This window comes from Centropristis striata, chromosome 21 (genome assembly GCF_030273125.1).
Source record: "Centropristis striata isolate RG_2023a ecotype Rhode Island chromosome 21, C.striata_1.0, whole genome shotgun sequence".
NCBI classification, from domain to species: Eukaryota; Metazoa; Chordata; class Actinopteri; order Perciformes; family Serranidae; genus Centropristis; species Centropristis striata.
Window position 1 is genome coordinate 9,289,910 of NC_081537.1, and position 22,181 is coordinate 9,312,090.

Sequence of the window (22,181 nt, forward strand, 5' to 3'; positions counted from 1 at the left end):
CCGACTTTCTTCTCACCTCTTCATGCCAGTTCTCCCTGAACCACACCATTTGGTCCACAATGCCCTCCAGGGAGGAGAGCAGGGTGGGGTGCAGCTCCCGTTGCATGTGCATGATCCGGCTGCAGCGCCACATAGGGGCGGTGGCACGGATAGGCCCCGGGTCGGAGGCCCCTGAGTGAGGCTGGGCGCCAACTGAACTGGGCTGCTGTTGTCCGGACGCATCTGGGGAAGAAAAGTGTGGGTTTTTTTTATCTTCAACTGTTATTCTTGTGAAGTAATATGTTACAGAGGATATTCCACATGCTACAAACACATTTCTTCCCTTTTACATGTAATAACTTAGTATGGTAGTTAGGGCTGGGCGATATGGCCCTAAAAGAATATCACGATATTGCAGGCTATTTTTGCGATAACGATATTCTTGACGATATTAGGAAATACTTAAAAAGATATAGAAAATATGATTTTTTTTTTAGTCTGTTTAAATAATTAAAAATCTAAAATGTAGTAGTGCAAATCTCAACAGTTGCCAAACACAACATTTTTTACTCTTGACTCTTGAGTATGAGCAAATAATAAAAATAACCATTTAGGGGTTTTGGGGGCATATTTTAATGAAATTTTGTAAAGGAGAATAAAAGTTCTTGTATGTTTTATTTAAGGCATCTTATTTTGACAGTCTTCTTGTAAATTCTGTGGTGGATTCTCTTAACACACTGTGCTCTTATTTTGAAAGCTGCATGTGTTTAGCTACAGGGAGTAAGTAGCTTTTTGTGATTAAAACCACTTTAACCACTACATCAAGAAGTAAGAACGTTGCCAATATCATGATATGCAATTTTTTTAACCATAAAAAAAATATACCGATATTATTGTGAACGATACGATATGGCACACCCCTAATGGTAGTAGTAAAAGAGCTTTTAATGTTCAGAGTGTGGTAAGGAGGCAAGACACCACAGCCTGCCATGTTTACTTACCACTTTTGTAGCGCTCCCTCTGCTCGATCTTGAGCGTCAGGTAAAGGGTACGGATGGGGAAGTAGACAGCCTGGGGGTACACTCGTCCCACCTAGCAGATAAAAGAGGGTCACAGATTACATTTCAAAGACTCCCCCTCAGGACCGCAAAGGAGAGAGAGAGAGCGGACGCAGACAGAGGTAGCGAGGGAGAAGGTGGAGAGAGAGCGGGATAGAGAAATACTGTTTGTGCATGTGTGTCAGCGGGAGAGAGAGATCACACTGATACAGCCGGAGACCTCTGCTGTAACAGAGGGAGTGTTTGAAGCTTTGAGTCAGGGGAGTTAGGGAAGTTAAAAACACGTCATGGCTGAATTACAAAACTGAATGTGACTGATGATGAAATCACCCTCAAGACTTTCAAGAAAAGTCACTGACAACATTGGAAGGCTTAATGGTTGAAGTCAGGACATAAGAGATTTCAAGTTTTAAACACATTGCAAAATCACCTCAAACTTGGTGGAGTAGGCTTCCTTTGATAAGTCATGCAGCAGATGAATTCAGAGTAATGTATAATTTATATATCGGTCTCAGGTCACAGTTCGTTGAGAAGGTAGGATTAGTGTGCCACGTGGCCTGTCGTACGGAATCCAAGGTACATCATGCTCTGAAATCAAAATTCCTTATTCACTGAAAATGTTACTGCTACTAAATCAAGAAATGATTTAGGAGCAGAGTTTTTAAAAAGTTGGCAAGCTACCTGAATACCTAGCAGATATTTTCTGCTATTCGTCAGTTTATTATGGTACGTTCTGAAGTAGGGCTGTATCGAATGCCATTTTATATTTATTTGAAGTTTCTATTTAGGTTTATTTTAAGCTTTTTATTTTGTGACGCCAGCACACAGAAAGGGTGAAAAAAACTTGAAATCCGAAATTGGAATAAAGTGGTTCAACATGTGGGTTTTATTATAACATCTATCTTTTTTTCAATAAATGATGATATTTGGACTTAACAATGCTCTAGAGTTATTGGAAAGTCTGTAAAAAATCGATTTTCACTGGAATCCAATTCTACAAATAGTCTAATACCAATTATTTATGCAAAGCCATATTTCAATCTGCAACTGTATAGATATACTGGGTTTAAACACAATGAATAAATAAGCAAAAACAAAAAACGTGCAAATGATCTGAATGTTAAACAAGAATTAGAACTTGAATGTCAAAATTATGAATGAAACTTCAAACTACTCAGTACCCAGTCTGAACAGCTGTTTTGTAACGTACCACTGGGCACTAAACATTATGTCTTCTACAGTTCACTTCATAAAGTGACAGCATATGGCGGGTCAGTCTTCCTTTAGAGTATAATGTACACTCTTACACACTTGATAAGTAAAGGAAAATTCCCCCACTCTAGGGTTCTTTCATTTATCATCTATTCATGTAGTGCTGCAAGCTCTGACGGCAATATGTTAAGTGTCTTTAACGTGCAGTAGAGGCTCTGAGCACATTTCAAACGCCCCCTTTATGTGGCTACAATACGGATTCCACACTTGTCACCAAATGACATTCTAATACATAAGAGGGCGACCATTGCACACAGGAATTGTAAAGGAATCACCCTTTGAATGAGAGCAGTAGACTTAACTCGACACTGATATATTTGTGTGTGTGACATTTGGCTATCACTGTGACTGCACAAAGCGAGTGCCTAAAGGTAGAACATGAGCTGTGACAAAGCTCCCTAAAATTCTACAGAGCAGAGACGACAGACCTGCAGGTTTTTAAAACTATAAGCAGAGGTACAACACCCTCTACTCCAAGATTTCCAATAGTTGTGGTCTTATGAATTGAAAATCAATGTTAGGAGCATCTGGCTGAGCCGATGCACAGGACGGGCCTATGCTTCTGCCTACAATGCAGGTTCTCCCTCTCCTCTTGTACTGGCTGTCAATAGGTGTGGGGCAGGCAGATGGACACCTCTCACCGCAGGAGTGGTCAGTGGGTTTCTACTGTTATGTTGACACTCGGAAACTTCCCTTGGATTGACTTTTCTTAGCATGAGAAAGTGGTACATTACAGTATAAGGTTTTATTACATTTTCAATGGACTCAAGTGCAGATTTTTATTACATTGTCGGGGCTTCCTTGCCTCTCGACCGATTTTTATTTTATTTTATTTTATTATTATTATTATTATTATTTTTTATTATTTTTTATTATCATTATTATTATTTTTTTTATTTTTAATAAATTTTATATCATTAATATTTTCATTATTTAATTTTATTTATCTATTCATTTTTTCTCTCTCACTTTTCAGTTTGTGGGTGGGTTGGGGAAGGGGTTTGGAGTTGCGTGTTTGTGTTTTCATGTATATCTTGTTGAATTGAAAACTGAAAAATAAAATATTCTAAAACATTGTCGGGGTTATTACATTATCGGGAATTAATTACATTATCGGGTTCTACAGATGATCACCAATATGCAAATGAGCATGTGACTTAATTTGCACCTTAGCATTCTAGTGTAGGGAAAAAGCTGTTGTAGTTATGTAAACTGATATCAAAACTGATATAAATGATGACTTTAAGAAAGAGTTCAATAAGCAGGTTGTAAATTAAACAGATTCTTCTTGAAATTTAAGGTGGACGAGCTTTGCCAGCCACGCTTTAAGCCCACTGGATACTGGTGAAAGACCAAACCACAAGGTTCTCTCAAGTCTCCGGGTACAATTTCATAGGCTGCAATTACATAGCAACTTGATCCATTCTAGACCCTCTATACAACTGCAGGGCAGAAAAGGATGCCTGCACATCTCAACAACAAAACTGAGTTCAATATGACTAAAAGTGGGTTGAGGATGGATGGACGAACGTTGGTGGAGGGGGATATGGGAGAGACGGGAAAAAGAAGAAGCTTTCTTCATACTTCAGCCTTAGGCTAAATGGATTTTGGAACCGGTAATCTTTCTCTGACTTGATCAACGTTCCTCTGACACCAAGCTCAGGTGTTCAGAGGGATTCTCAAACTCCTCAAATCAAGATTACACAAGAACGAGCTCAGATTTAAAAACTGCCATGGGCAGAGTGGGCCGTCCTAAAACTAGAACATACTGTAGTTCTCCTTAGAGTGGACCACTAAAAGAGATGCTCAAAATCTCGGCAAATCAACAGACTCAGCTCCCTCAATCCACATAACTCACGACTCTACATGGACAGTCAGTCAGCGATGGTGTGCTGTGAAGGCAGCACCAAGGCAGGGGAGACAGACAGGATTAACTGACTGAAAGAGGATGCTGCTGTTGTAGGCCTAAGCCTGCACAGCCTGGAGACGATACAAAAGGGAAGAAAGAAAACTATTATCAAATTGAACCACATCTAGGAAAATACTTTCCACTTCCTCAGTGGTGAGCTAATGCAGCTATGGAGCACCTTCAGCCACCACCAAAAGGTTTTAACTGCTCTTTTGTGGCTAAAGTGCAGGAATCTTTACAATGCTTCCAGTACAAAAAGCCACAGTCAAGAAGAACTCTGAATACATAAATAACTCCAGCAACTTTGCAGAAGTGTATAAACTATCCCTATCACAGAAGTGAAGACGTGTATGGAAATTGTGTACACACCACTGCAGATTTACTAAGTTGAATATAGGAGCATTTTCACACTCTATACATATACAGTAATCTGCACACTGCCTTCTCTCAAGCTCTCATTTATCAATTCTACATATTTCATATACAGTAAATTACAGCCGCAGCTACCTAATGCTTCATTTGGCCATTATATTCTTGATTAATCGTTTGGTCAATAAAATGTCAGAAAATAGTGAAAATGCCTTGTGTAATGTGTGACAAAGAAAAGGATCACATTCTTATATTTAGGCTTTTCTGCTTTAACAATGACTACAATTATCAAAATTGTTTTAATTAATTTTTTGTCAAACTCATTTGTAGGCAGACTACTGCAGAAAATACAGTACAGCTGCACAGTATTTTTTGCGATGCTTCTTTTCACACATTTAGGGGAAAAATACACTATTGAGATGAGAAGCGAGGGAAGGAGTCAGGAGAAATGGGAAGAGGGAGTTTTAAGTGGCAGCTAACAGCAGCATTAAAGATGAAAGAAGAAGGAAGGCAGAGAGGAAGAGGAGGTACCAGAGATCAGCCAGCTAATGGGAAGATAAGAAATGTCATATTTTGGCGAAGCCGAGGTGGGCTGAGGGGAAGAGGGCGAGTGGTAGACAAGAAGGAGGCAGTGAGGGGGGAGAGAGCGGAGCCTGTGTGTGGAGGGGTGTTGAGATACTCTGTTAACTTCTGATTCATCTTCCCGCCTGCCCCCAGGCGCTCTTCTCCTCACCTTCATCAATATTTCAACATACGTTTTTTAAACATCCCGCCGCCGCAGAGAAACTCTAAATAATTCAGGCGAGCGGCAGAGACAAAGCCTGCCATGCATCAAAATGCGGTTTTCTCTCGACATAAAAAGAGGGATGAAGAAAAGGGTGTCAACCTTTTACCCTTCAGTCATTACAGCATGATGAGGCAGAGCAAAGAGAGGACTGGATCTCCATATGTGGAGAATCTCTACAATCACCCATTGACATCCCTTTATAAAGATGCAACAGGAAGGTACTGCTTTTTTGTGACTCAACTATAACAGAGGTCACATCTTTGAACCTTGTAACAACCATGTGTCCTGTTTAAATGGTCTCTAGATGGATTACATTGTTTTTTATTAAAGGAGAAGCAGATTGGAATATTGGCATGAAAAAAAAATGTACTGCCGTGGACGGGGACAGCACTAAAATGTATTTTTGCAATATAAGTTAAACTTTACGCTATATTAATATTATTTTCACTGCTTTACCTTGCCATCAGAAAGCCCTGTCAAATGGGGAACTGAAGCTGATGTTATATCCATTTATGCTTTCTTTAAAGCCACCAGACTCCTTTGACAAAAACAATCATTTTGCCTCACAGAACACAGTGGTTGCTGGTCTACCACTGCTCCAATCAGTTAGTTGTTTTCAGTTTGTTTTGTGATTATGGTTTTAAATGGTGAGTTCCGATTCATTGAAGGAGTCTGGAGGCTTCGGAAAGGGCATAACAGCTACAGTTCTCCATCGGAAAAGGTTGTTGTACAGCAAGGTAAAGCAGTGGAAAATATTCAAAATATAGTATACACTTAAATTGATATTAACTTTTAGCTTCCATGTCAGTACTCCAGCTTGATTCTCTAAACTAGGGGCAGTAGGCACTGCCATCCTTGTAGGTATGACACGGACTATGGATAAGTGCCTCACACAACCGCACCCAAAAATCTAAAGTATCCCTTTAATGTGTTGCATACAAATCAAAGATAAAAAACATGAGTGAAAATAATTGGATATGTATATACTGCTGTGCTAATGTATTTAACCGCTAACCTCCATTAAAACAGCTTGTTAACAAGCTTTATAACCAACCATCAGTTTGATGGTTCCTCTTTATCTCCATGTTAAAAAGTAGAGAGGATTCCCAGTAATCATCATTTCACCATACACTTTGTCTTTCCATGATACTACATCAATCTTTTACGCTGCCCACTTGTACTCTAAAAAGCAGACTCTCCCCTCTCCTCTCTTTATCCTCCTCCACACTGCCTCTCATATCCTCTATACAATATTCCTGCTCTGCTGAGAGGATGGCTGTTTGTTATAGCAGACTACTCTTTGAAGATCACCCTCTTCAAATTGTGCGGAAATAATACTCCATTAAGCAAAGCAAATTAGTCCTCGGTTTAATTACTAGCTCTGTTCCCGCAGTGCGGATGCGTACGATATTAACTTTATAATCATTTCTTGAACAAATAATTTAAAAACCAATTCACCAGGGACTGGTGAAAGCCAATAAATCGCTGTAAAAAGGGACAGTAAAAGAATCTGAATGCTTAATTTGGTAAATAGGAAGCAGGAGAGGGGCCACTTTGGCGTGAATGCAGTTAATTTATCTTGATTAGAAAGACGTGCATGAGCACTAATGCACACACACCAGCCAGATGTGCCACACCAAATGGATGAAAGAAGCCAAGAGAAAAAAAATATGAATGACTGATGGGTGAAGCAGGCATCCAGACATGAAACTGAAGTAGACAAAATGAAAAAGCAACAAGGGGAACAAACAGATTCTGATCAGTGGGATTATTTCACAAAGCTGTTTGACAGGTGCTTCATTGATAAATAGTTGAAAATGGAGGCAAAGAGCATTTGGGCTTGAGCTCAATGGGGATCTAGATCTGGCTATAGGATAGCAAGCTTTGCAAAGGCCTCACCTGGCTGATTAAGTTGAGCAGAGGTTTGCCTTCCGAGCCAACCAGGCAGGTCAGGAGCTGCGGTATCCATGCCAACCACTGGATAGGAGGGACTCCAATGCAATACTTGTCCACAGCATCTGCCAGGGTGTTCTTGTCATCAAAGCTGAGGAGCCACAACACCTACAGAAAAAAACAAGAACACAGAAAATGTGAGAAAAGGCAGAGGACTGTGAAGACAGGTAAGAAAGGGAAGGAATAAACAAACTAAACACTAGAGGCAGGCACATTAAAGTGTTCCAAACATTTCAAAATAAAGTTACTCCTGTAAGACACCAAGTAGCAAGAGGTATGGTCTCTATCATTAATCAGAGCCTTGCTGCCTCCCTGGCTCCGTTCACAGCAGGGGAGGGCCTGCAGAGCAAAGAACGAGTACATCTTGGCAATCGTTACTATGATCAAAGCTGAGCCAACATGGGGGTGATCTCTCCTCCCCTGGCGTGCTTGTGTGTGCATCTACATTATGATGAAGACATTAACCCCACTCAGCCCCCCAGGCTCTCTTCAGCAAGCCAACGCCGGTACACAGATTGTGTATAATTACTGATAATGACTGGTCATCTCGCTTCACCCATCAGGACTAAGCTCTGCCAACCAGGCTTGGCAGCACAATACCAGGGTCACAAGAAAAAAACATCTAATTGGGATGTGAAGCTCGGAGCAGCCATTTTTAGAACAGATAATGATAGTCATGCCCAATGCTATCACTGGACTTGGCAAGACCATATTTATTATTTATCCAGCGTGACAGAGAGGTAGCTGCTCTTTTGCTCTCTGGATGAGTCTCTCTAATCTGACTCTCCTGTGGCTCTTTGAAAGCAGAGACCCAGCAGGCAGTTTAGTACATTTTTACAGTCTCTCAGCCTCCTACAGCTCATTCATTAATAATAAAAAGGATCCAGTTTGTAGAAGTGTTTTAATGAAGCATACCAAATTTGCCATCACTTTCTTTCATTTTGTCATGTGATCATTTACTTGATGTTGCTGCTTTTCTTCATAATGAGAACCACCTTGCCTGAGTGGAGTGTGGGGTCACCTTCTTTAAGTTTAATAGAGGTCCTTCCCTGCTAATGACTGGGTTGGAAAGTGAATCCAATGCCATGCATGTCACACCTGCATTCTTTCTCATGGCCAGCAGTGGGCGACTCCACTGGTTCCAAAAACTAATTGGATTGTATGAAAGTCTATGACAAAAAGACCCTCCTTCTCACTTGAATTATTATCTCAGTAAACATTTTTCACATGATTTTATGGTCTCGACTAGTTTCAAGTCTTGTTTAACACAGCATGATAATGATTTTATAAATTACGATCCCATTCAGAATAAAATACACAATAAAGCAGGGTATGCTTTAGGGCGTGGCTAGCTTGTCAATCAGGAAAAAAGCGCAGGAATACATATTCATGGCAGGGTGTACAATTAAATAGCTGTAAACTTGTCTGTGTTTTAGTCTTGAACTTTGAACTTTCAGCCTTTCACAGCATGTTTTTAGTTCATGAAAGTTAATTGCAATATTAGACCTTTTTCTCCTAGACAAAATTAGCATTTCAATATATATTACAGTTAATGAGAGTCAAGATGCACAAAGCTAGCTAGCTGGTGCTACCCTTAGCTTGTAACTTGATGTCCTCCTCTACAGCCCATTGTTTCTTTCTCAAAAAAAATCAAGATCGCAGCCAAATTGCCAAACTCGAGGCGTAACTGATATACACATATCAATGGGTGTCCATGGAAAGGACTGAAGGGTTTGTATTGAGTGAGATGGTGGCTGTCTGTGTAAGAATGGGATGCTTGTTAGCAAGGAGTTCACCTCTTTATCTCCCACATGGGGCTTATTCAACTGGTAAGTATAGTAGCATTGGTCTGACCGTTAGAGAAAGGTCAGTCCGTGTAGAGGGTCATGAGACTGCAGTATCAGGGGAGGTCATTAGTCTGTTAACCCCCTGATGCCAGAGGATGGCGCGAACTCCACCATCGATCTGCCGTGGGAACCTATCCACACAGTCTGCTGCTGGACTGTAATCAATCAAATTACTACCCTATGCTTCTACCTGTGGCAGAGTCTGAGAGGGTTTTCTTCTCATCAGCAGCAATAATGTACAGATTGGATGGGGTTGGGGAAACTGGGAATTAAAAGTGACCTTATTTAAAAAGAACGAAAAAAGAGGAAAGAAGACCTGACTGAGGCTACTGGATTTGTAGAAACAGTGGTGAAGTGCAGGAGTGGTTGTTGACATGCCAATTTCAAAGCAAACAAACACCACCACCCAAAAAAATCCATAAATCCTCAACAACTGAGAACAAGAGATAAACAAATAACAGCTATTATGTTGTCAGTATTAGCATTTCACAATAAGCCTTCACATTTTGCCTACCACACTAAAACATGAATAACACAAAAGGCCCCCTTCCCAGTTCCCTTATCACCTTTGCTAGGTATTTGCGGGACTTGCTCTCGTTTTGGTGGCGGCAGGCGTGGAGGTAGCAGGTAATGGCAGAGACTCCCAAGTGAAGCTGGCGGTCCTTGACGAAGATGTTCTCCAGGTAGTCGCCCCACATGGCCCAGGCCTTCACCAGGACGTCATGCATCTGTACAGCTGCTGAAAAGGCCTTATTGGCCTCCTCTGACCTGGAACAAGAAGGGAGAAAAGGTGAAAAGCGTTCAAGAATAAGGGACAGACAAATGAAGGGCAAATGAGGAAAGTGGTAGCTGGTGGTGAAGGAGAGGAAGCAGGATTAAGTGGAAGGAAAGTCAGAAAGAAAAAGGAGATATAAAGTAGGGAGGGAATAGAGTGGAGAGGGTTGAAAGAGATGGATGCAACACTTGCGCAGAGAGGGGGGCTGGAGGAGCGAAAGAAAAGGAGAAAGATGGACCGTGCGAGAAACAGATTATGATGATCACATTCTGAATTATGTACTACACATCAATAAGCACCATATTTCATTTGCTGTAATCTTCAAGGCCTTCCCCCTCGGCATTACAGAGTAAGCATTTAACCCAGCATGAATTAATGTCACTGAGGGTTCAGACACTTTGCTAGATTGTAATACGAGTTGAACCCAACCTCATCGTACTGTTCCGATCAATCCATGAAATACTGGATGACATATGATCTCAACATCTTCCTATTTCATCAGGAATGACAGGGACGCAGCAAGGTAAAAAACCTCAGCGTAATGGCTATATTTATCTGTATACAAATCATTGACCGTGAAGAGCATTGCTACATCTTAGACAAATCTGCAGGCTGATAAACTTGAGAATCCTTGAGATTTTTTTTATCATGGTACAGCAATCTAAAAGTAACACTTTGAATTTAAACCCATTTAAAAAAAAATCTTTTCTGATTAAAAAAAAAAATCTTGTAAGCCATTGGAATGACAAACATTCTCGCAATATTGACTAAAAAAAATAACTGAGATACTAGAGACACTAAAATATTCTTTTGAAATACTGTAATTTTTTATTACTAAATTATTTAGTAGTAGTCATATTTTTTTAGAAGGGTTTAATATTGTAAGATTCATTTCTTTTAAAATGTTTATTATTTTCAGATACTATGTAATTTTTTAAGAGATAAGTCTTACTATTTTAGGAAAGTTTCTCATTATTTTGAGATTCTAATTATTCCAAGAAAGTTTCTCATTATGATTTTGAGTATCTTTTAGTTTTCATCACAATGGTGGAAATGGGCTTCCATACGCTTTCAATATTCCATTCAGAAACTGTTAAATAGCAGGCAAAGGAATAAACAAGGAAATCTGGCAGGAGACCCAACTTTTGACTGCACCATTTATGCTGACAGGGAAATATATTCTGAATCATCAGCCGTTTTCACCACGCCGAGCAGCTCCTAAACTCACGTTGGCATGCGGCCTGAATAATTGTTACACACCTTTCAGCCTTTGATTAATAAATAAGATGCAAGAGGCACCCTGAGACGTACTACCCTGCAGTCAAAACAAGGAGACAGGCCTGTCAATGAAAAAGCCTGACTGAGCCACAGTTTGTAAATGGACCTCCATTTTAGGAGTGCTTCCAAAACTACTTTCTTACAGTGACATGTCTCCCAAGCCAATCAATTAAAATGTGTTATTATAAAAGGCATTTTGGCATGTGATTAAGAAATGGGAGCTTGATTGCTATGGGAGTCAGAGCCGAAGACCCTCCAGTAATACTTAATGGGGTTGCCTCAGTCACTTTGCCAGTGTTAAAGTACATTAAGAGTTTCTACTACCCGGCTCAACAGGAGCACAGGCACCCAACAGACTGTCAAATCTCTGACACCCGTTTAATTGAATGATCCCAAAATCCTTAGCACATGTGGTTGCACATGCACACATACACACACAGACTCTCCCAACCCCTAACCCCCACTCTGCTGTTAATTCTCCCCTGGTGTAGGGGAAACTTAATGATTGCAATAAACCCTGCTGAGGTGGAGGCAAGTTCTGCTGATCGCAGAGATTCCTGTAAATTGCCTCGAGTTAATTATTGAGCTGCATATACATTTAATAAGCCTTCCTCAATTTGTCTTTCACCCCTCAGGACGCCATGTCACGTCAAAGATGACGGGTGAAAAAGGGGGCGCGCTGAAGGGGAAAGGGTGTTAAAGAGTGTGGCTGTGGGGGTGCGCGGCCCAGCAAAGCGTGGAGAGAGCAGTCGTGTGCTCCACAGGCACACCCTGCAGCCAAAAACACATTACCGACACTGTCACAAACTGATGACACAGATGTATATTAACATCTAAGCCACGTCACGGGGGTTACCTAGAGAACATAATCTCAGAGGTGCGTCAGCTTGAGGCGAGAAGTGCCGATTAAATATGACTGACATGTCCTGACAGGATAAATCACCCACGCAGAGTTAGGGGACCACTGACACAGATACGGAGCAATGTGATAATGAACAAAAAGAAAAGGCAGTGACAGACACAATGGTAAAAAAAAGAAGCAAATTCAGTTGGCAATGCTTTTGCAAAGCTGGAAAATAAGTCAACAACCAGACAGCTGGAGTAGTGCTGAACATACTTGTTGATTTGAGCCAGGAACATGCCCTTCAGAGCGTAGAACTCAGCCGTCATCTCCTTGGTGAAGTACTTCAGGTTGGTGGACTCGATCACCTCCAAACCCTACCGGACGGGGAAGTGAACAACAGAGGTTAAACTTCAAACCAAACTGCAGTTAAGAAGAAAAAAAAATGCACCGCTAGGGAGGGGGAATCGTGAAAAAGATACCACGACAATCTGTTTTAGACAGGGCCATAATCACAGGTGAAAAACAAACAAACTGCTCGGTGTTCATTAAGAAGTAAGAAAAGAGGTGTTAAGGGAACTAAACTTCCATTATGGTGAGCCTCTGATTAGGTGTCCCCTATGTACTGCTGTGACAAACGATGTGTAGCGGGAGAGAGAGACAGAGAGAACCAGAGGAGATGAGATAGAAGAGAGAGAGAGAAGAGTGTCTACTGGCACTTTTAATGACTTGTGGTGTGCTGAACTGCTTCTATTAATCAGGGTACTCCACAGGCTTAAGAGCAAGCTCCTGAGTTACACTCTCTTATAAGTCTCCCTGCTATAACTTGTCACCTAGAGCCACCCCAAACACTTCTTGCTCTTACTACTTTTCCCATTCAAAGTACAGCTAACTACGCCTCCAGCTACTGCAAACAGAAATCAACCTGAGCACTTAAATCGCACTAAATGCATCAAATGTGTTGTTCTCCAGTAGAGGCTGGCTTATTTCAAATAAGCATTACCACGGTCCAAATGTCTTGCAGCTGTGCTGCATTATGGTGCAAGTGTTACATCAGTGCAATATATTCATCATGTTCTGATAACAAACAATTAGATTATATAAACTTAATGATTTGTGCTCTTTCTAGAGAATGGTTTAGCTTATAAAATATTTTATGAGTTACTCACAAACTAATAAAACCAAGAACATGACAAACACACTTGTTAATTCACTGACATTTGTAATGTACCGTTAATTATGGAAAGAGTTTTAACAAACAGTTCTGTTACCCAAATGTATTGAAATTACACTAATTACATGCAACTACTGCCGGTTGTTGTAGCTCCATCCATCTTTAAACTATTGTTTATGGTGATATCTGATAACTGACTTACTTTCATTGCAAGTTTTTTATTTACTGGAAAATTACGTTGTCATCTGTAAAATATAAAAAGTATCTAGGTTCAATATACACTGAGGCACTGCACCAGTGCTGATGTCTGTTAGTCTTAAAGTCTACTGTGTTCTTGTAATGTTATTTGTCTTTTGCACAAATTGTTCTATGGGTTTTTGTTATACATCTATTGTCCTACGCCCTTGTCCCATGTTATACTGCGCTAATAAAAGAAAAATGAAATAATGGACAAGATAAAAGCTTAGCTAAGTTTATGCTTACAAATGCATCCATTAGAGCAGAAGTCAAATAAATAAATAAGAAATAGGGACTCTCCAATTTGATTTATAGTAGACAATGATATTCCATCTTACCTGCATGCACTCATTCTTGCCCATGACGCCAGCCAGCTGCAAATAACATTTGACCTGCTGTCTGATCTTCTGGAAGCAGTCAACAATGGGCACTGTGGGGATGGTGTGGATACGACTCAGAATATCCAGAGCCACATTAACCAAACCCTGTGGAGACAACAGTGTGATATGGTTTTAACAAATGGTGAACTTAATGTTTATCCGACTAAAAAGGGCTCATTAGTCTAAAAACGTACCTGTTTGCGTCCTATCTTGCCGTACTGAATGATAGCAGAAGCTGAGGCGTGAACTCCCAACATGGCGTTGTTGTTGTTTGGGTCATGCTGAGTGTTTGTCTCGTACGCCGTCACTATGGCTGTGGACAGAGACAAAACCGTAATGAATGAAGATTTTCTTTATTCATACAACTGTCATATTTGAAGAAGTAGGCGAAAAGAGGAGAGCTTAAAGGAGTATGAACATTGATGATCTTCTAGCACTCTGAAAGTTCTGCTGTCGTAATGCAGAGGAGGGCACTGGGGACACTAAACATATTGAACGGTAAATGGGCCATGGCGATGAATTTCATCAAGAAAATTCCATTTCACTTTAACATAAGTTTGAAGGCTGTCACGTATAAATGAAGTGGATTTTATTGGCATGGTGCTGCAGAACCGGTGCTATCATTATTTCAGCGCCTCACACTGCGAGTTGGAGCTCAACTTGCTTGAGACATCACATTTTGCAGTGGCTGCCTCCCTGAATGGTTTCAAAGTCACTGCGGGAGAGAGCACTGAGCAAGGTAAATATGTGTGTGTGTGCGTGTGTGTGTGTGTATGTCCTGCAGTGAGAGAGAGAGAGTTTTAGCGAGCTGACATTTGAAATGTACAGAGACCCTGAGGGGTTTCTGCAACTCTTGGCCTTTTAAAGAAGACCCCTTTGTGGAACTAGTGGATACCTAAGCAGCAATCTGAGAGTGTGTCTGCATGAGAGTGGCACCCTGTAATGCAAGTACAATGTGGAAAAAGTCATGCATGTGGACATGTGTGTTTCACTATCACTGGTGTCAACGTTAGAGGCAGTTCTGGGTCTGTCAGAGTGGCGTGTCTTAGGCTATGTTTACACGAGGACGGTCTGAACAGAAGACGAAAAAGTGGCGTTGCGTCTTCGCTTTTTATTCCTCTTTTAGACAACCATTTTCGGGAGGAAATCTGCGTGCATACGGTGACGCAAAAGTGTGTGAAATTCGATTGTATGCAGCCAGGCGGCATCACTTAAAGCGATAAGAGCATCTTTGGGCATGCAGAAGTTTTCACGTCGCACATTTTCATCAGCTACTCCTTCCACAAAGTTCTCCACCATCAACTAGATCTCCCAGGTCTCGTTCACAGCCGTCTGGCTCGCCTCCGACGAATTGCTGCATCCAAAATGTGATGGAGGTAATTACAGATCCTTCTCTGTTCACTAATACTATCTGTACATATCCTGTACATTTGGTGGAAAGACTCCTGTAAGTTTATTAGAGCTGCCAGAGCAGCTTGAAGGTCCGACGCATGGAAATAATCCCACGTTTGTTTATTTTCCTGTACTGGAGCATGTATGTGACGTAAACACATACGTGACGTGAGAAGATCTGAGCAGAGTTTTGCGTCTTGGCAGTGTAGACGAACACGCTATGGTGGAGTGTATTTAACTTTTCCACTTTGGAAGGTGGTTTCAGATTTTTGCTTCTTTAAGCCCCAAAAACGCCGTCACCGTCTAAACGAAAGGCACTTCCGATAAAATATTTTGTCGTTTTTACCCGCGAGCGTCCTCGTGTAAACGGGGCCTTACCTTGGTAGTGGTGCTGGCGCCACATGAAGATGCTGCTCCAGTGGGACAGGTCATCAGAAACAATGGGCAGTCGGTTCCTCCATGTTTTCACCACAGTCTTCATGTCGTGGAGGCTGGTGTTGCGGCCAAGGTTAGCTGGCTGAAGCCCTGCATTAATTTGAGCCGCTTCTTGCAGCTCAATGATCTGCTGTGCCGCCTGGGGGGAAATTAGAAGTAAAAATCTGCTCTCGACCCTTTTCCATCTTTCATACAGTGTCTTGACCACGCTCACTTGACTCGTTGACTCCGACTTAAAACTTTTATGAAGAATACGAGACAGCAGATCTGAAGCAGCAGACAAATGGTAAAGGCTTCTCGTGCTTGCAAACTTTTTGGTTTACAGTTAATATGTTGTGTTCCCAGGCCTGCTTTAAAGATTTAGTCCAGACCGTGTACCAGCTGCCCTTAATCTTGTTAATATTTTGTCAACATATCTCAACAATTATATGCCACTATGCCAATTTCCGTTTCAGTTTGCACTGCACATGGTGTCTCAATCAGAGACTGGTGACTTTAAAGTTAAAGATCTAAATTGTCCAAAATTACCTGTAAAGGGACAGTTCACCCCAAAATAAAAAAACAACATATTTTTCCTCTTACCTGTTGTTGTGTTTATTGATCTAGATTGTTTTGATGCAAGTTGTGAGTGTTTGGAGATATCAGTCCTAGAGATGTCTGCCTTTTCTCGAATATGGACAGTGGCTAAGATTAATTGAGCACTTAGCATCAAGTGTCATCAAGTTCTGTTACATTTGAGAGAAAGCAGACATCTTTTAGGCCGATATCTCCAACACTTCAATTCATACCAAATCAATATAAATAGATAAATAGCACTACAGGTAAGAAGAAAAATATGTATTTTGATACGAGGATGAGCTGTTCTATTAAGCTGCTTGCTTTAAAGTTCTATGACATAAGTCCTGTTTAATTGCAGTTTCTTGCTGTCCTTAGTGTGTGGTGTACCACACAATGTAGCAGACTTTCCCTAAAGTATCTAAATTAATTTAATTAAAAAAGGGAAAGGAGGTGGATCAGATAAGAAGATGGCAACATGGGTAGAAAGTGGACATGCTGTGTTTGGAGATCAGGTTTGAGTTAAGAGGTGGAGGTGAAAAGACAGTGCTGGGGATGTGGAGAACAAAGATCAGGAGCTAGATGGAAGGAGCAAAAAGGAAGCTGATGGCACAAAGAAGCAAAGTGTGAGACTGATGCATTAATGGATAAAATGACTATAAGGTAAAAGCATCCAAAGTAAAAACATAAAAGAAGAGAAAAAGAGGGGTTATTGTTAGGCTATAGACACATATGAAGACAGAAGACAATGCTGAGGCTGTCGTCTTTTAGGTCACTGGCTTAGGACTCATATTCAACAATCCCGTCGGCTGAAAGCCTCCACAAACCAGATGGATCAAAGCGACCAAACACATTAAGCTCCACGGCCAGTTTGACCTAAACATCTCTAACACAGCCCTGAAAGAAAAGCAACGCCTTCTCATAGCCTCTTGTAGCAAAACATTAACACTTTTTTTCTTTAGAGCTAAAAATATGTATCTATTTTGTTCCCTTTAATTTCACTTGTGTGAAACTGCTATGTTCATTTTGCACTGAAGTTCCTTTTTCGTGAGTGCAAAAACATAAGTGACTTAACAGGTACAACAATAATAGGAACGTGGGAGGGAAATAAAACATGTTCACAAACAGAAATAGATGAGATATATATATATATATATATATATATATAATAGAACATGCTAACAAACTAAAATAACACACTAGAAATAAACAAAAAAGGATGAAATAATGTAGGAAGACATGACACAATATGATTTAAATTTCCTCTTTTTAGTCTAATATGATTAAATAAAAAGGGAAAATAAATGAAAAAACAAAACTTGCATGCAGAAATACAGACCAGCAATATTTCTTTTATGCCACCAAAATAATTCTGAGGGGAAAATCATTTTGTCCTCCTACATCACTTCAATGGCTAATCTGCTCCAATATGGCACAGAAAAAAGGAGATGGGAAAATGTGAAAATGATAAGCGAGGGCTTCTATTTCATTCCGTGAAAAAAAAAGCCTCATTGATTGGCCCAAAGCCGCTTTGTGAACATATAATCAATCATTCCATTATAACTACTCATCAATCAATATTAATGCCGACCCTCATAATCGATAGTGTGGGTGATAATCCATTGATCGCCAGTCACTGCTAAGAGCTGGGATTTGATGATAACTTGATTCAAATGGTATTTGAAGCGTTCTGTATTTGCAGAGTCTGGGCTTCTCATTCTCCGAGGCTCATGGAGTCGTGAATGTGAGATATAGAGTTTGGAATGGAGATTTACAACAGGCCGCTTGGCTGGGTAGAGGAATAAATAGCTTGTTTTCCCTCGGCTAGGGTAAATAATTGGACTGCACATATGCGAGCACACGCACGCCAAAACACACACACGCACACAATAACAAAGAACGTAGTCACCCAATTCAAATACCCATTTTGAAAAGATAAATGTAGTGAATCAGAGCTGTGCTGAAGACTTAACCCCCCCACTCCGAAGTCAAATCTCCCAAAACAAAATAAATTAGGCAATACAATATTTTTCACAATTATCTGTTAATATCAGCTGATGGCCCATTTCTAACCTTCATTCAGACCGTCCCATTCATCATGTAAATGTAATTCTGCTGCAGGTATTTAATCAAATGGTATCTTGATGGCAGGGAAGTAATTACAGCTATTCTAAACTAACTCTCTTTCTTCTCTCCTCTTCTTGTCTCTCCCCCCCGATTTCGTTCACTCTCTTCCTTTTTCAATTTTCTCCTTCTCCTTTTTCATCTTTGCCCCTGTCTATTGTAATCTCTCGTGGTGGAATCAAAGAGGCTTAAAGGGTTTTTGATTTTTTTTTAATCATCTATCTCAATTTTACAAAAATGGAGTGAGAGGGAGATAGAGGCCGTTATCTGCGTTACTCAACGACGTCTCAGGGGTACCGGTGATCTCTTGTCATGCATCTCTTCAAGTTCTTATCACAATAAACTGACTTCCCTTCGCTACTCTTTCTCTTCCCAACTGCCACGTCAGTCTTAACTGGAGCCTTTCCACACAAAAAAAAAGTATTTTCATGCTTTTTGCACACTGACCTGCAGCAGCGGCGTGTGCACGTGGGACACAATGTGAGGCAACCTCCTCCACTCGCGGATGGCCAGGCTGGAGGCCATCTCCACCAGCCGCTCTATGAAGTTGAGCTGCTGCTCCTCTGGGTGGCAGATGGCCAGGTAGCCACGGTGCATGTTCACCTTCCACGCCATCTCCTTAGGACAGCTCAGTTCCACCTGGAAAATTCACACATAAAGGTCAATTGTAATGCTTCAACCTGTATTTATAAGACTGTGGCTACAGAACTGAATTAATGAATATATTATTATTTAATATGTTAATGGTTAAGGTAACGATAAACATTTTTAAAGATGAAAATACCCCTTTTAAATGTATTGACATACCCTGGTATAATGACTTTCTACAGCTTTTTAGGAGTAATATTCAAGCCATTTTCAAGCACTTTGAAGGTACCTAAACCAAAAATATCCAGACTCTTGATCAGCCTTTTATCATCACTTCTAAAGTGTAAATATAAAAGCAATTTCGACAATGGGATTGTTTCGTTTTATATTTTAAAATATTTCTGGTTTACATGAGTTACTGTGTAGTTGCAACAGCAGATTACATTGAAAATCTTTTTTTTTACAGAGTATATTCAAATTAAAGCATATTTATAAATTTGAATCCATAAAATTAAGCATTTTCCAAACTTTCAAGACAAATTTTGTTGCTAAAGTTATAGGATCATGATCAGGAGGCTCAGTCTCACGACAGCAGGGGTTTTAATATCGGTCGTTGCCACATATCAAGATGATGCACAAGAACATTGCTGCTGTTGGAAATGGGAGTTTTGCTAATTTACATTCATTTGAAGAGCATTAATATGTTGCAATTTGTTTCTTTCATCAGTCTTTTACTTATTCTACCATCTGCCGTCTCCAGAAAAGCAAGCTTCACTTGTGCCTGCGCTGGAAACGGCTTCTTGCCATTTTATGTTGTGAAGCAATCCATCAGTTTTCCTGCAAAATCCATACTGGTCGAGGCTGCCAACTTCCTCAACAAATATCTTGTGTAAGATAATCATATACATGTATATACACATTTATGAAATCCTCTTTATTCTATGTTGTGTCATGACAAATCGGCAGTGAAGGTGTTTACTTTTGGAAACAGTTGACTGACTCCCTGACAGACAGTAGCAGCTAAAAAAAGATTCATTCAAAAATTAACACCAAAATAAATGTGGAATTTATGACATAATGTGTAGAAACAGATGCACAGTTGGTGTATGTGGCCCGCTGTTTGTCTGAGCGTGTTTGTCCGTATGATGTCGAGCAGAATAGCGCACACTCTTCACAGCGCTGGGAGTGTGACAGTTTTAATTAAATGAAAACATCCGAGGGGAAAGGGCCTATGACACTTTCCGTGCATAATTTAGTACAAACACACAACAATGCTGTTTCCAATTCATTTTCTGAATGGTTGTGGCAGGACTTTTGTACTAATGACTAATCAACCCGACGAGTCTGACGCAGAGGCGGAGGAGAGGAAAAGGCCCTGCTATTGATTAAAACGCTGAGTGCATTAACACTAAACAAACAATAGCCCTGGGGAGCATGATACGTCAAACCTGGGGTCTTGCTGTTTGTTTTGTGTGTTGATTATTTATTAGGTGGGTGAGAGAAAGACAGAATGAGAGAAAAAGTGAAAAGAGCAAGTGAAGAAATAAGCATAGGTGTGTATTTGTGTATGCTCTTCCAATGTTGGAGAAAACAGCGTTCAGTCAGAGCGTATTATCAGAGGTGATGCTTGATGAATATCCCGGAGACAGGGCCGCCCTTATCAAGAGCCGGCTTTAATTGAAAGTGGGGACATTTGGACTTCGCCTCTGAGCTGGTGAGCGGCGGGCAGGCGACTGAAAGCCTTGCTCCTCTCCCCCACCATAAAACAAATCACCCTGCAGCAGATGCCGGGGTAATTATTCACGCACACAGCTGTCGTAAATATTAGCCGCTAAAACCAGAGCTGCAGCGAGGGATGAAGAGATGGAGGTGGAAGTAGAAAGGGTAGTAAGAAGAAGAAAAAAAGAAAGAAAACCAAGTAAAGAAGTTGGAGAGGAAAGAGACAAAAGAAAGAGAAATGGGCATACAGAAGAAGGAAGGGATGAAGCGCGGAGAAGGGGATATAGCGGAGTTGGTGCTGCCATCCAGACAATTTAATTAGGTGTCACCTTAGGACAGAGCGACTCAATGGATTGGTTCCAAGTCTCCTTGAAAGAGCAAAGCAGGAGTATTTGTTATATGTCAGGTACTATCACGCGCTCGCCACCCGTCTACACTTTGTTTTAGGAAACATGAGGCCAATAAATTAACAGAGCAAACAGCTGAAGTGCATTTTCACAGCTTTACGGCTAGCTCGCTCTTTCTCCCTGGGGGCGTGGGGTTGTGAAGCGGCTGGACGGGCCCAATATCAAGTTACTATACCTCACACTGACACGAGGCCTGTGCTTAATATATAGTACTGTACCGGAAACCAGGAGTCAAATGAAAAAAGGAGAGTTACGACTCTGGTTGGCTGGGTTCAGGCCAAGAGGCTCCACTGCGTCTGTGATTGTGTTAGTGAGAACTCATGGGAACTTTGGGAGACAGTGAGAGCCCTCCTGTCTGCAGATGTGTGCTTATGTGTGTAGTTAGAATACATTTTTACATGGTGACTGACTGCGCCCTCCTCACCTGTACCAGAGCCTCCTTCATGGCAGCCCAATTGGAAACCCTCCAAGCACACTCAAGCATGAGATAAGGGTTTGAGTGGCCTTTAGATTGGCCGTATTCTGTCAGAGGTTCCCACTGGTTCAGTTCCTTAGAACAGCTGGAGATGACAAACAAGGGAGAGGAAAAGTTTAGACAACTTTAAACAGTTTATGCTTTTAAGTGTGCTGCAGCTGAGCTAAACAACATTTTAACGATAAAATGTTTCCTTTTTTATTAGTCCAATTCACAGAATGTCATTTGGAGCTGTCGCTGTGGGAGGTTTGCTTGGCTAGAAACTCACTAGTTATAGTTTTGGCTTTTGAAAATACCTTCTGGGTTTTTCACATTTGCATAGGCCCCTTGGGGTTTCTTAGTCTCACTCATGAAGTTGTGCGTCTGCTTTTGAGTTTATGAATTGGTTTTTAAAATAGCTGACATTTCTAAATATCAAACTATTTATTTTGTCATTGTTTCACACCTCCATTTTTATTGCTTATTCATTACTTGTTTTTCACAATATGTATTTTTTTAACAGATTTCCCCAAATAATGAAGATGTTAATATTTTTTTATTCATACTATATTATTATGATGACTATTTTGTCCTCATTAGGTTTGTTGTGTTTTATCTATAGATGTATAATGTCAAGTTCTCTACATC

General features: G+C 40.6%; 1 protein-coding gene across 2 annotated transcripts in view; it reads right to left on the reverse strand.

The window, feature by feature from the left end:
- Positions 1-22,181, reverse strand: part of trrap (transformation/transcription domain-associated protein) — a 95,468-nt gene that overhangs the window by 19,606 nt on the left and 53,681 nt on the right. For both annotated transcript variants that reach the window (XM_059324373.1, XM_059324372.1), the window contains 10 exons: positions 21,504-21,639; positions 18,813-19,004; positions 15,630-15,825; positions 14,054-14,172; positions 13,818-13,964; positions 12,345-12,445; positions 9,741-9,942; positions 7,274-7,435; positions 981-1,071; positions 17-222 (listed from right to left, as the gene is read on the reverse strand). In XM_059324373.1, coding sequence (XP_059180356.1) covers positions 17-222; positions 981-1,071; positions 7,274-7,435; positions 9,741-9,942; positions 12,345-12,445; positions 13,818-13,964; positions 14,054-14,172; positions 15,630-15,825; positions 18,813-19,004; positions 21,504-21,639 — 1,552 coding nt within the window. The remainder of the gene's footprint in view (positions 1-16; positions 223-980; positions 1,072-7,273; positions 7,436-9,740; positions 9,943-12,344; positions 12,446-13,817; positions 13,965-14,053; positions 14,173-15,629; positions 15,826-18,812; positions 19,005-21,503; positions 21,640-22,181) is intronic.